The 15,054-nt window shown below is 40.7% G+C and overlaps 1 protein-coding gene across 1 annotated transcript; it reads right to left on the reverse strand.

Moving 5' to 3' along the window:
- Positions 1–4,532: 4,532 nt before the first annotated feature.
- On the reverse strand, positions 4,533–7,676 carry RAG1 (recombination activating 1). Its single transcript, XM_065403320.1, has one exon. The coding sequence runs from the start codon at positions 7,674–7,676 to the stop codon at positions 4,533–4,535; it is 3,144 nt and encodes a 1,047-aa protein (XP_065259392.1).
- Positions 7,677–15,054: the final 7,378 nt, after the last annotated feature.

Here is a 15,054-nt window from a genome sequence, read left to right on the forward strand (position 1 = left end):
AAGCAGATAGCTAAAAGATGAAATGTTGTCATTTGTGCTCACAAAACTGATAGATGTTTCACATACATTTTTGAGCTATCACTGTGATGGGCACAAAAAGAGAGAGAGATTGTGTATCTTGGGTGGAGTGGAGGCAATGAAAGGAGACAATAACTAAGAGGTAGGTGAGTTATTTTTGCAATTGACTTTAAAGCCAAGGATGGCGAGCTAGAATTTGATGCAGAGGATGTGAGGAAGTCAGTGGAGAGACTTGAAGAAGGGCTGGACATGGTCAGAGCAAGGTAGATGAATTTAAACAGAGATCGGATGTCATTTCTAAATGAAGCAGTAGGAGATTCCAAGAAAAGTAAAAGAGTTTTTAACTGTGCTATAGTGCATGTAATGTCCTATGGAGTGAGGGGCTGGAGTGGGCTTTTGGGCTTCATGGGGAATCTTCATATGTGTTTGTATAACGGCTACCACAGCAGGGCCCAAATCCTGCCTGGGGCCTTTGGCTTTACTATAATGTAAATGTTGACAAATACTCATGATTTGAATGAAAGGTACTGAATAAATGCAAGATAATTATCTTTAAATTGTTTGCACAGCTAAAAAACTGTCCAAGACATACAAATCCAAAGTCTATTTCTAAGAACTTTATTTAAAACCAATTTTAAAAATAAAGAAACTGGAATACAATAAGTAACAATAAAAACCGTAGACAAATGCTGTGTTACAATGCACTGAAAACATCTTATTCAAATTAGAAATTATGGTGTTGTAAATATCTAGGGTCTGGTTCTGAACTCCTTTATTCCAGCATAAATCAGGACTGATTCCATTAAAGTCAATGGAGATATCCTTATGAAAAAAAAAATGGTGTGAGACAAGAATCAGGACCCTAGCTTGCTACACAACATTTCACAGCACAATAATTGAATATGCCTTTAATAAGTTCTTACAGAAACTTTAAACAAAGAAAGATATAGAGTATGATTGTATAAAAACAGCATGAATTCAATACAATTTTCACAACAAGAAAACCATTGCCTACAAAGTAATCATCTGAGGTATTTATACTAATTATTAGAGTAGAAAAAAATATGATTTTTGAAAGCATAAAATGAATACAAGTGTCTCCACTTATTTAAAGCCACTTCAAAATCAAACAGCTTAATGATAGATCATTTCTCAAATATGGAGGGAAAACCCAGTGCACCTTTTAGCAATCAAGAATCACTTGCATTCAGATGCATGCCTGTGCGTCTGTAGTATTGTTTTTCTAGTCTCTGTGTACAAAAGCTTCACTTGCAGCAGGTGTTTAGCATTTGAATTGTTTGGTTTAATGAGTTAAAACTTTCAAGCAGAAAGTCTGTTGATTTAAATAATATGACAACAACGGAAAAAAAGAGATGAAACTAAATTCAAGTTTGTTAAAAAAAATAAAAATAACAATTGCCTTTCTGATGAGTGCCAGCCAAACTGTGCATAGTTGCTAGTACTTGTAATATGTCTTGCTGGCTTAATAGTGTAACTTCCACGCTGTTATTTCACAAAAGAATATGTTTAAATTCCATTGCACTCCTAAGTCCCAGTCCATGTACTGTTCAGTGTATTGAACTTCCCCAGAGTATGTGCCCAGTCTTGTAAATCCTTAAGTGCATGAGTAATCCTTACTTAGTCCTGTTGAAGTCAGTGAGTCAAAACTCACTTGCTTTTACATAAGCAGTTTGTTGAAGTCATTTTTTGATTTGAGAATTTCAGTAAAAGTACTGAGATAATTTGCACAAAAGGAGCAGATTTTGGCCCATTGATTTGGATGGAACTACATGTGTGAGTAAGGTGGGCGAAATTCACTCCTGTGCAGAGGGCTAGCATACACTATTTAAATCCCATTTGAACCCTACTTTAAAGACTAGTCTTAAATGTTGCATTTGCCTTATGCTGGCCCTCAGCACAGGGATGAATTTCACCATGAGTGAGGGTTGCTAGATTGGACGCTGAGGTACTGAAACGGATTCAAGTATAAAAAACATGGTATATTACAATCACAGTAAATAAACATGCAAAAAAACGGATACAACATATTTGCATGATGAAATATTTCCAAACCAAACTAAAAATATTGTTTGAGTTGGTTTCTGAATTTATTAGAAAAGTTTGCTACATTATGTAAAGAGTTAAAAAAATTGATCTGGGAAGAAAAAGAATTAAAATGATCAAAATCAGCACTATGCTATAAATGGAAAATTATACTGCAAAATATATAAAAGGCACCATTTTTTGCAGTGCTTCTGAAAAATTATTTGGAAGCATGTAAGTTCCAAAAAACCCTGTATTAAATATTGGCAACCCAAAGTTCTGTAATGCTTAAAGTTTGTTTAAGGAAATGATATGAAGTGTGAAATCTAAATTATAAAACTCTTTTATGAGAAGTAGATATTGCATCCAATAAAATCAAAATAATCAGTCAGAATAACACTAAAATATATTTAGGAATTACTAGCACTTAATTCTCCCTATAAATTGTCTATAAATGGTAAATACCAAATTCTAAAAGATACAGTATATAATCGCAACTAAAAACTACTACAAAAGATAAAAACTATTAGCTCTTTACAATTTAACTGCCAATGAGCCAAATGCAATATCAAAACAGAAAATAAAAGCAAAATTGAATTGCTTAAAAAAAACACGTGCAGTTATTTGTGCATTTAATCCTGTGTCATGTATAATTCTCCAAATATCAAAATACCTCAGCTAATCATTGCGTAATGAGCATGCAGTGTGGGATTTTCAAAAGAGTTTAGGAGCATAACTCCCAGTCATTTAGGTACTTTTGAATTATATTTCCTGAAAAGTTTATCTGATTAATTTTGTAATTTAAATTTGGACCCCAACCAGCAAGGCACTTAAGCACGTGCTTAACTTTAAGCATCCGAGTAGTCATACTGAGTTTAATGGGACAATTCACGTGCTTAAAATTAAGCATGTGCTTAAGTGCTTTGCCACATCAGGGTCATAAAAGTATGCTATTAATTCAATTAGTATGTTCAGGAATAATTTGGTTGCCAAATTTCACCACATTTTTTAATAAATATTCAACGAATATGTTAAAATCATTTTACCCATGGTCACTATTAAAGACTGGATATTTATCACCTGTAAGAGTCAAGCTATCTGATCTATTCCCATTATGTATATAAGGCATCTATCAATATCACTGTACAAGAAAATTGTCACCATTTTAATGATGCCCCTAGTCCAATGTAAACTGTTCTTGTGAGCTTTCTAAATATTGAAGTAATAATGCTTAGCGCTTAAATAGCTATTTCATTGTCAAAGCAGTTCACCATTATTGACTAAATAATTGTCACAACATGCCTGTGAGATAGGTAAAAACTATTTCCATTTTATAGGCATTGAAACTGAGGCAGAGAAATTAAATGACATGCTCCAGACAGCAGTGTCAATATCAGAGCCAGGACTAGAACACAATAAAAGGTTTCCTTAGTCTGTGAAATATACCCTATAGAAGAGTATAATAGCAATATACAGAACTGAGGAATCACTATAGGCCAGATCCTTGGCTGCTGTATATAAGTGTAGCTTCATTAAGGTCAATAGGGGAAATTCTGCCTCTGGAAGTCAATATGAATTGTGACATTGTCTTCATTGGATTTCACCCAGTGGAGCTAAGATGATATACACCATTTGGGATCTAATCTTGGAAGTACAGATTGCCTATTGAACAAAATTCCTTGTGCGTGCCAGCTGTTAGCAAAGCTTGAAAGTATACAATGTACAGAGACAAAAAATATTTCATTTTAAGGTCTGATTTCAAAGCTTATGCACAAGCTTGCATTATAGAACAATTGACTAGATTATAATTATTATTTTAAAATGCTGAGTAATTTTTCTCTGTGCTTGTACAGTACCTAGCATAATGAGCCCCAAACCTGATTGGTCTCTAGGCACTACCACAATATAAATGTTAAATAAAATAATATTTTAAACTGTTGGTGAGGTCAACCTTTGGAGCTTGAATCAATGTGTTATACAAAAAATACTGACTCTGTACTTCAGAATGGTTGTCTAAATGTCTCCATGTTTTAAGAAACAAGAGGCCATCAATTAAAAAAAGAAAAACTATTCTTAAATAGTAAGTAAAATGCAATGATGCAAACAGAAAAAAAAAAACATCCTCACTTTCTTTGCAACTGTCATAAATCTTCTGAATCCTCTTCATTTCACACACATCACATAGTCTAAAAACTTTGGGTCACTTTGGCTATTTATTAAACAATAATCTGAGACCAAAGTAAATTGACCACCTTTCTTTCCACTTTTACCTCACAAAATGGCTGGAAAATGACACCAACCAGTTACTCTGTATTACCATTTTCTGGAAACTACCATCCAGATGTTTACCAAACTCCTCTGAGCAGGGACAGATTCCCTTTAACACTCAGTGCAAAAGTGATATTTGCAGGCCTTACTGCACCCCGTCTAGGAAGACTTAATTGCAAACCCAATTCAAATGATCGTTATGTTTAGAATTCCATAGAATCAGTCATTTCTAAAGTGTTTTCCAATGCCAGAGAGTCTTCTAAACTCTGCCCTGGATCGATTGTGAAGCCCTGGCTTTTCAATGTATTATGGGCATTCATGAACTTCTGCAGGTACTTAGAGGTATACAGCCAGTGGTGCTTCAAGACATCCTCCATTTCATAGCATTTTGACTGCCTGGCATTCATTTTTCGGAAACGCCTAAATAATTTGTTCCCAGATTCATTCCCTTCACTTGCCCAGGCGCCAATGGAGCCATCTCTTTCAATGATTTCAGGAACATGAGCAAGAGTTTTGTGAAAGTAATTCGTAATCTTGCCCTCATATCTGTACTTGAACTTTGTGGACAGGAGCTCAGCAAAACGTTGTGAGTTGAAGCTATACTGACACAGCAATTCTGGGCACTCTTTGGCTGGGCATGAAGACCTCCACACTGGTTTCATCTTAAGGTAAAGGTCCATCAGTTCTCTTAGGGCTTCATGCCTTTCCTCACACTTTATTAATTCACATACTGCTTCCACTGTCTCTTTGGTCATAAGCTTTCTAGCAAAGTTTCCATTCATCCTCATTATGGGCTTCAGGTTCATCTTCTTCCTAAGGTGCTTGTCAAGAGTCGACTGCCACCTCTTCCTCTCTTCTTTAGATATGTCAGGGTTCTTGTACACCTCACCTATCTCAAACTGGAATATCTTGTAGAACTCAGCCGCATTGCCGATGTCACAATGCAGTGCATCTATGGAAGGAACAGTCTCAATAAAAGGTTTGGCAGAAACACCCTTCACTCTATCACGTAACTCATCAACAGATTCATTATATGGGTTGGACCTCCATACCTCATACCGTTCCAGGTTTTCAGCATGACTTCTTGTTATAGAGTGGAGGACCAAGTTCTGAGAGGCTTCCAGGCGGGTTGCATCACAAAGGGTGCAGATGTAAGTAGAGCCTGAGGCTTCAAGGCCTTCCACTTCACGGACAAGTTTCTCATCATACCCTGTACCCCTAAAGATGAATTTGAATGTTCTGAGGATGCCTCCCATTTCAAGAAGCAGAACACTGCTTTTCATGGTCTCTCTTTCTGCTATGAGAGGGCTCAGGATGGCTGTCAGAGTCTCATGGTCCGATTCATCGGCCAGCATAAGGCACAAGGGCTTGCAACACAGCTCTGAATTGGGCTTGACTTCTTCAAAGATCCTTACATTTTCATTACCATGAGCTATACTGATGTTCATGAGCGTGAAAGAAAATCGAACTGCCTTCTCAGGGACAGCAGGTCCACTTCCATGCTTCTCACTGACATCTCCCATCCCATCACAAGACTCCTTCACCACCACAGTGAAGGGGCCATTCAAATAGTCATCCAGGTCTTGTGCTTTCATGCCTTCCAAAATGTCTTCCTCCATGTCCATTAAGGCAGAAACCAAGGCTGCATCATATCGAAACCTCTTGGCAATCGTGTCTACTGGGTAGTCATCAACTGAGTGTGGCAGCCCTGACAGCCCATCTATAATTCCCACTTCTGTATTAGTGGACACATTTTTCAAAGGGGGTTTCCACTCAAATGGATGATAACCTGGCAAGAGTGCCTTCTCAGCAGTGCGGAGAGCATGCAATGGCTGGAAGATCTGCCTCCCAGTTATAGCTTTTACAGTTCTGTACATTTTATGGTACTGGCTACAGCTGAGAAAGGTGTTGACTCGGATTGCCAGGCAAACAGCTGGGTGAAGCCCTGATCCCTTCCCTTGCATTATAGCTTCCAACTCATCTGCTTGTCTGTGTTCATTTTTTGCTCTCAGAGCCAGCAGGAACAAGGTTAGGCACACAGCCTTTATATCACCTCCTTCTTCTTTCTCAGCAAAAGCTTTGACTTGAAGCTTGAGTTCTCTCAGACGATGCTTTTGCGCTCTCCTGGTCAATGAGAGTAAGTGTTGCCTCGGTCGGCCGCCTTTATTTACATGCGTGTAAATCTCTTTCCTTTTCACCTCTTTGTGGCTGGAGAGATGATGGCAGTATTTGCCCAACAAAACCTCCTCATCACATTCTTTCACTGGGCATCGCACAGCCAGGGAATTGAGGATGTTCAGGAAGGATTTCACTGGACTCACCAGGTCAGTAGGGAAGCAAGGGTATCGGCAGGAGGGACAATAGCTGCCCATAACTTTGAGGCACTTAAGGATGCAGGTTCTGCAGAATAAGTGACTACATGTCGTTTCCACTGGGTCTGCCAGAATATGCTCACAGATCTGGCAAGAGATGGACTTAACGAAATCTGCAGGGTAGTCAACTGCAAGAAGTTTGGTGCTAAGATGTATCTTCTTGCAGTTGGCAATCTTTTTCATAAGGTTTTTGTTGTTCACCTGTACTTGTTTTTTTACACCTTTAGTTTTTCGGGCACGTTCTGCAATGATCTTGAGCCTTTTGCCCAGCTGTAAATTGGATTGCTGGTTCTTTCTCTTGACCCCACGACGAGCAGTATAACAAACAGTGCAGTTTGGGGAGTGGGACTTCCAGTCCATGGTGCTGTTCCTCGGGAAATACACTTCACATGGGGCGTTGCTGAACTTTCTGTGGATGATGCTCCAGCAGTTGTGACAAAACCGAGTGGGGTGGATTGTGTCGATATCTCCTCGCACGTCAATCTTAAAAACCTTGGCAATAAGATCCGGCCAAGATGTTGCTCTTTTCTCTTTCTTTCTCAGAAGTCCCTGAGTTTCACTGTCCACTGGTCCATGCACAGGATGACTTCTCTTGTAGCGATCAGTTTTAAATGAAACGCCACAGATGCGGCAGAGCTGCTGCAGGTGTGCTTGATGAGCTGCATTCTCTTGCATTTTCAGGTTGTCGGCATCTTTTTCGAGCGCCTGCTTATTGTGATTTAAGTCTGTATCTGCCAGAAGTGGCTTTTCTGCCACTGGAACTGCCGCATCCATCTGCACCATAGTGCCTTTGTCCAAAGAGGCCACCTTCTCTGCTTTCTCTTTATTTGCCACTTGGTTGTCTCCAGAAGGTGCCTTTTCAAATGATCTCACTTTAAACAGCTTGAACTTCCATTCAGAAAATTTAGTATATGGGTGCTGGATTTCTTCCGGCATGGTGTGCAGGCCCATGCTTGGTGACGTCAGCACGTCCATTCTGGCGGGAACTGGATTACCTGAGGGGAAAAAAGAGAGCACTGTAGGTAAGTGAAATACTCCAAAATGAACAATGGTGCAAATGTATGAAGCATGTGGATTTTAAGAGGCATAAGTCTACAGTCATTAATGACTGGTAGATGCTTTGACAATAAGCTATTTCCCAAAGTCTGAAATACCATTGTAGATATAAATTATGTCACGCCAATAAGATATCTGGACAATCACAAAGAGTAAACTTCACCCTTGTGCAGAGGGCCAGCAAAAGACCTATGCACCACTTCAGATCAATTTAAACCCTCAAATCAGGGTTTAAGTGAGGCTTATGTGCTGCATAGGCTTTGTGCTGCCACTCTACTCAGAACTCAGGAGTAAATTTCACCCATATTGCAAAATAAGCAAATGTTTCCATGAAAGAAATTCCATGATTGAATTAAACAGACACAGGCTACAGCATAGTACCATCTTAAATTGGGGGTAATAATAGTGTAATGAAATGGCTAGTGTATGTGCCATTGCCCTCTACTGGACAGAATTGGAACAGATCTTCTGTGTGTCATAGGCTCTATACTTCTAACAACTAAAGGAGAGTTTCCTTTAGTTCAAGTGGTAGGAGCCTAGGCTTTTGGATGAAAAAGATTTGATTCTATTGCCACATTTACTTTAAAGATCTGAATGGCCCTGGTGTGTGACAACTGTTAATCCTTAGAGAGCCACACATTTGGTACTACTAAAGATGCTGGGAGAGATGTTAAAGTATGGATGGGACTGTGTGCAAATGCAATAGATTTTCTCCAGTTTTCAAGTACCTCTAGTTACAAGTAAAATCAATTTGGTGACCTCAGTGTAAACTGAGGATATTTACCCACACTGCAGAGTTGCCGTACAACATTACACAATTGGTAACCTTTGCCCAGGCTGGAAATGGAATCAGGAGAGAAGGGTACTGAGAAGTAAGGTACGCTGGCAGGCCTGTGTAAAGGATGCTTGCACATGAAGAGCACCTGCTTTCTGCACTCACCTGACCCCAAACACTCCTTTGCCTGTATGTTGCCTATTGAGATTATAAACTCTTTTGGGTAGTGGTCTATCTACTTATATGTCAGTAAAGCACCTTACACATTTTGAGTGTAATAAGAATACACAGTAATACTGATTAACATGCATACTCTGATTTTATCCAGAAGGGGATGGGATTAAACTATTGAGTGTGCATGACAGGTACTAGATTGAGATGCCTAAAAATGGCAGTCCATCTGTTTATCTACAGGACAGAAGCAGCATAGGTAGGGGCACTGTACACTTCCCCACACAGCCCTACCGATGTGCCTCAGCCCTGACCCTGATGTGGACAAATGGCCATAAAAACTGCATTGAGACCACCAACTCACTTCACACACCATAGGACAGCGAACAACTAACAGATAGCAGTATCCAATCCTCCAACCTTAACTGCTCACACCTATATCCATGTTCACACAGGTAGTCTCACCGAAGTCAATGGAACTACTTGAGTGAGTAAAGACTATGATATCTGATGACTTATGATCACTGCTTATATGAAATTGAGTTAAACTGGAGGCTGAAAAGTGGAAATATACATCTCTCATACCATGTTTTTAATTCATCAACACCACTACCACCACTTCACTTTTTAGGCCCTGATCCTGAAGTGGGATCATTAGTGTGTGGTTCCTTTAAAGGCATTCCATGCTAGCTGATCCCAATGCAGAATCATGACCTCATTTAGGTTCAGAAGGCACTTAGCCACATACTGACTTAAATTCAACGGAACAGATCCTCAGCAGACGTCAATGGAGCCATGACAATTTACTGCCCCAAAGGGACAACTCACATGCTTAAAGACAGGCATGTGCTTAAATACCTTGCTGAACTGCGACCTTATGTGGAAGAGTTACATGGTTTGGACAATTGAAAATGTCTGGTCAAATTTTAGATTTTGTAAAAACAATCTATTATCAAATACACCACTGATGTTGTTGCTGTGGAAACATGACATTTTATACAAATAAATATTCCTTTGAGGGACTTGCAATTCAAACATTGCAACATTGTGCTAGTGGATGAGAGTCTGAAAATGAAATTGGCTAGTAATGAAAATGAAATTGAAAATGAAATTGGTTAGTAACAGAAACAAAGTAAAATGTATTTTAAGAATATATTATTTTAACCTTATAGTATTTGTTTCAAATAAAGGCTGTATCTTCACTTAGCTATAATGCTCTCTAGACCACTGTATCTATTCTGAGGATGCCTGTGTTCCTTTCAGTGTCTGAAATTTTGATCTGTCTTTCCTGCATTATGTTTCTGAGATTATCTCTTTTAAAAATATATAACCTTTCAATAGAGCAATATTTCAATACAATCTTCCAAAGTCCAGCTGGAAAGGATTACTGGCTCTGATTAAGTTCCAAATCCAGAGTGACATGTCAACCTGCTCAGCTCTCGCCTTAAGAGTTTAACTTCAAAATCCTTCAAGTGCACCTTGGCAAAAAAATTAAGGGTTTGTTTTCTTTCCAGCTTCTCTTAATTCCATCCCACTGAGAACAAGTTGCTTGCATTGCTATATCCATCTGCCTGCACTGCTATGCCCTGCTGCCTACAATGCTGAATATGAGTGCCTGCACTGCCATCCCCTGCTGTCCTTTTGGGCTATAGCCTGCTGTCCTGCTTGTTTGTACCCTGCTAGCTATAAAACTGTAACCTACTATCTGGTGCAGATGTATGACGGCTGTACCCATTGTCTTGCTTGACTGGACCCTGCTGTGGACCCTGCTGACCTAGTTGTCGAAATCTCCTACCAGCAGAGCAGTGTCCTGCTTGCCCCACAAAAGTCCTGTTTGCCTATTGAGCTATACTCTGCTGCTTGCAGAGGGACTGAATGACTTGTTGTCCTTCACTGTTTTACCCTATTCTCCTACAGTCCTTTGAGCTGCTCTATTGCCTTGCTAGAATTCAAATGGGAGGAGAAGAGGTGAGATCAGCAGGACAAAAATAAATATTACAAAATATCTTTTCCTTAGGTGACTGTCAGTCCAGAGATAAGACCTGCCTGTCTCACACTAGAGTACTTCACAGTGCACTAAATATCATGGAGTTACTTGTGTGGTACCTCCAAAGGTTTTACCTGGGAATACTGCACTACCTAGTTTGATAAGTTCAAATGCAGAAGCTGGGAGTTTTGCCTGAGTAAGGAGTTAGGATTTGGCCCACTAACCTGTGAATTATTTGGTATCTGAACTGTGCTATAAAATTATAGTTGTAGCCGTGTTGGTACCAGGATCTGAGAGAGACAAGGTGGGTGGGGTAATAGCTTTTATTGGACCAACTTCTGTTGGTGAGAGAGACAAGCTTTTGAGTGACACTGAACCCTTATTCAGGAGCTCTGTGTGGCTGGAAAGCTTTGTCTCTCTCTCTCACCAGCAGAAGTTGGTCCAATAAAAGCTATTACCTCACCCACCTTGTCTGTGTTATAAAAGACCGACATAATCATGTAGTGAATTTGTAACCACATAGTACTTTCCTGTTTAATTATCCTGCTACTGCATAGTACTTATTCATCAGTTAAATGGTCAATATTTATTCTGCAAGTAACATATAAAGCTGTTGCTTGCCTATAGTCTTTTCCAAAACATTTGTCAATGGAATATCTGAGCACCTTATACACATTAGTCAGTTTATCTTTGCAGCATATCTGTGGCATAGGGAAGTATTATTATTCCCATTTTACTGATTACACACACACTAACAATGATCCTGGATTTTGTGATTTTGCAGCCAAAGCAGAAACCTGTTTACAGGGACTTTCATTGAGATTCCCAGTGTCTCTAGCTGCATCATCAGCACCTCTCCAGCTTTGGAGAGCAGCCAACAAGCTATGCCCCCTAAGGTTTCCTCAGGGGTATCATTTGCTTGGGGGCCACGAGGGGCAGTTGCCTCCCCTGACCTTAGTTTGCCCCTAAAAAACTTTTCAGGGGTGTATATAGACTCATAGACTTTAAGGTCAGAAGGGACCATTATGATCATCTAGTCTGACCTCCCGCATCATGCAGGCCACAAAAGCTGGCCCACCCACTCCTGGAATAATTCTCTCCCTTGACTCACATGTTGAAGTCCCCAAATCGTGATTTAAAGACTTCAAGTCACAGAGAATCCTCCAGCCAGTGAGGCTGTATATGCTCCATTATGTTTTCCACTTTTTGCCCCCCACAAACTTTGCAGGATATAGTATACTCACATCTAAGGTTCTATATGCAGATACAACTTTGGCCTTCCCACCACCATAATTTTTCTGAAATGACACCCCTGAGTTTGCTCACTAGTTATTGTGATGAACCAGCCAGCAATAGGTATGTTCCAAATCCAGTGCAAAGTAGCTAATACCTTCTTTCCTTGTCCCACCCTTGTATGGTGTGTCATCTTAGTACCACACCTGATCCCAGGCCCATGACCTTGCTGTCAAACTGCAACTCAAATATAGCAGATGGCTCTTACCCCCTGCTGAGAAAAAGTTCAAAAATTCATTTGTTTCCTTTCAGCAAATATGTCCTAAAGAGATGAGAGTCAAAGAAGCCCTATTAGGTCACCTGATCATCCATTCCGCCGGTCCAGGATTGTTCCTTACAGTCTATTAATCAAATACTTTATCTAGTCTAATTCTCCAGCTCCTAAGCAATGGAGCTTCCACCTGTTCCCTTGGAAGACTACTCCACAGACCTCAGTGCTGGGAACATTTCCCTGACATTCACTAGAAATTTGCCTTTGCTCTGTTGTTCTAATTGGGCTGCACTGAACAATCCTCCACGATGAACCCCACGCCCCAACCATCAAATACACTCATAATTTAACTGGATCTGACGGCTGTGTTTAATGTTACCTCTTTTTAGCTTGGAAAGAAAAATAAAATTCCTTTTCTGGCCCTCTCAGAATATCTCAGGTCCTTCTAAAACAAGGTCAGATTGTCATGTAATAAGGTATTACTCACACTGAGTAATACCTTATTCTGTGAGTAGCCCCACTGAAATGAGGGGGACTGTTTGTGGAGTGAGGTGCTACTTTTTGGGAGAAAGAGTTTATAAAATCAGATTAATGACATATACATTAATACATGGAAATAGTTGAATCAATTCTTGTATGTCTCACAAGCAGCTGGGTTATTGCAGTTAAGACTGTTAGCCTACCTTTCTCTCACTGCCAGTTTGTAGAGTCGTTTGTACGTCTGCTCAGTTGGTTCCAAACGTCAAGATCTCTCTCGATCTCTCTCTCTGCCCTTCTCCCCTCTGATTTTTAAAGCTCACTGCAGTGCTGTTTGTCTCACCCTATCCCTGTCCCTCCCATCTTCCAGTACCGCTCTGGTGCTAACCACAAGTTACCATCAACCACAACACAATACAGAAGTCTCTACTCCAGGTGGCACCTGGTAATTTACGAGGCTTAACTATGAAGTTAATAAAAACAAGGTCCTCCTTTGAGAGACCCCTGGTCTCTAAGATGAGTTTTAATTCCATGCAGAGCCATTCCAGGAGAGTGTCTGCACCTTTACGTGACTAAACTTTTGTATTTGCTTTTTTATGTCTATAGCTCCAGAGCTAATTTCTCCACTCGGTTACACATTGGGGAGAAGAATGTGGGACCCAGTCATGCCACCCTTTTTCACAGGATTAATCCCTTTTAAGGACCCTGACATTTAAGCCTACATTATCAGTCCAGACATAACCACGCTTCCATTTTTGTTTGTGGAATTTTGTGCTGACAATATGAATCATATCGTTGCCCTTTCTTCTGACACCAGTGTAATGTCCCATTCTAACAATACTGTTACCCCTCTGATGAATGCAGATGGCCAGGGTCTTGCAGGTCAGCTACCCACTGGAAGATAAATCAGTGATGTAGATTCTAGGTATATTCTCTGTGTAACTTGTTTCACTTGTTCACATGGTCTGAATTCAACAAGACCAATTTTAATAAAGACAAGTGCAAAGTACTTCACTTGGGAAGGAAAAATCAAATGCACAGCTACAAAATGGGGAATAACTGGTGAGGTGATAGTACTGCTGAAAATAGGGTGACCAGACGTCCCGATTAAATCGGGACCGTCCCGATTTTTAGCTGTTTGTCCTGCGTCCCAACCGATCTCTTGTCCCGATATTTCGCTCCGCTGGCAGTTTTTTTTTTTGTTGTCCCCCCACCCCCTCCGGTGTCCTGATATTTTCTTCCTCTCATCTGGTCACCCTAGCTGAAAAGGATCTGGGGGTTATAGTGGACCATAAACTGAAATGTGAGGCAGCCATGTGAGGCAGCTGCAAAAAAGGCTAATATGATTCTGGGGTGTATTAGCTGAAGTGTTGTATGTAAGACATAGGAAGTAATTGTCTAACTCTACTCGGCATTGGTGAAGCCCCAGCTGAGGTATTGTGTCCAATTCTGGGTACCGCAAATTTAGGAAGGATGTGGACAAATTGGAAAGAGTCCAGAGGAGAACAAGAAAATGATAAAAGATTTAGAACAGCGGTTCTCAAACTGTGGGTCGGGACCTCAAAGTGGGTCGCGGTCCCGTTTTAATGGGGTCGCCAGGGCTGGCTTAGACTTGCTGGGGCCAGGGGCCAAGCTCCACTGTCTAGGGCCAAAGCCTGAGGGTGTCAGCCTTAGGCAGTAGGGCACAGATTACAGGCCCCCCTGCCAGGGGCTGAAGCCGTTGGGGCAGTTGGGCTTTGGCTTTGACCCCCCCTTACCCGGCGGGGCTTGGGCGGGCTCAGGCTTTGGTGCCCGCTCCTGGGGTCATGTAGCAATTTTTGTTGTCAGAAGGGGGAATCACAGTGCAATGAAGTTAGAGAACACCTGGTTTAAAAAATCTGACCTACGAGGAAAGGTTGAAAAAAATGGGCATGTTTAGTCTTAAGAAAAAAGGACTGAGGGGGGGACCTGATAGTCTTCCAGTATGTTAAAGGCTGTTATAAAGAGGTCGGGGATCAATTGTTCTCCATGTCTAGGACAAGGTAGGACAAGAAATGGGGGGCTCAATCTGCAACAAGGGAGATTTAGGTTAGATATTAGGAAAAAAATTTCTAACTACAAGGGTAGTTAAACTTTGGAATAGGCTTCCAAGGTAGGTCATGGAGTCCACATCATTGGAAGCTTTTAAAAACAAGTTGAACAAACACCTATTAGGGCCTGGCTACATTTGCAGATGTAGAGCGCCGGGAGTTAAACCAGTCCTCGGAGACTGCAGCAAGGAAAACGCTGCCGTGTGTTCACACTCTCAGCTGCAAGCGCAGTGGCGTGGCCACATTAGCATCTCTTGCAATGCCACAGAGAGCAGTACATTGTGGTAGCTATCCCAGTGTGCAAGTGGCTGCAG

This window comes from Emys orbicularis, chromosome 4, assembly GCF_028017835.1.
Source record: "Emys orbicularis isolate rEmyOrb1 chromosome 4, rEmyOrb1.hap1, whole genome shotgun sequence".
NCBI classification, from domain to species: domain Eukaryota; kingdom Metazoa; phylum Chordata; order Testudines; family Emydidae; genus Emys; species Emys orbicularis.

What these genes read in the sequence shown, in the direction of transcription:
- RAG1 (XM_065403320.1), bottom strand. Translation starts at nt 7,676, where the DNA reads ATGGACGTGCTGACGTCACCAAGCATGGGCCTGCACACCATGCCGGAA.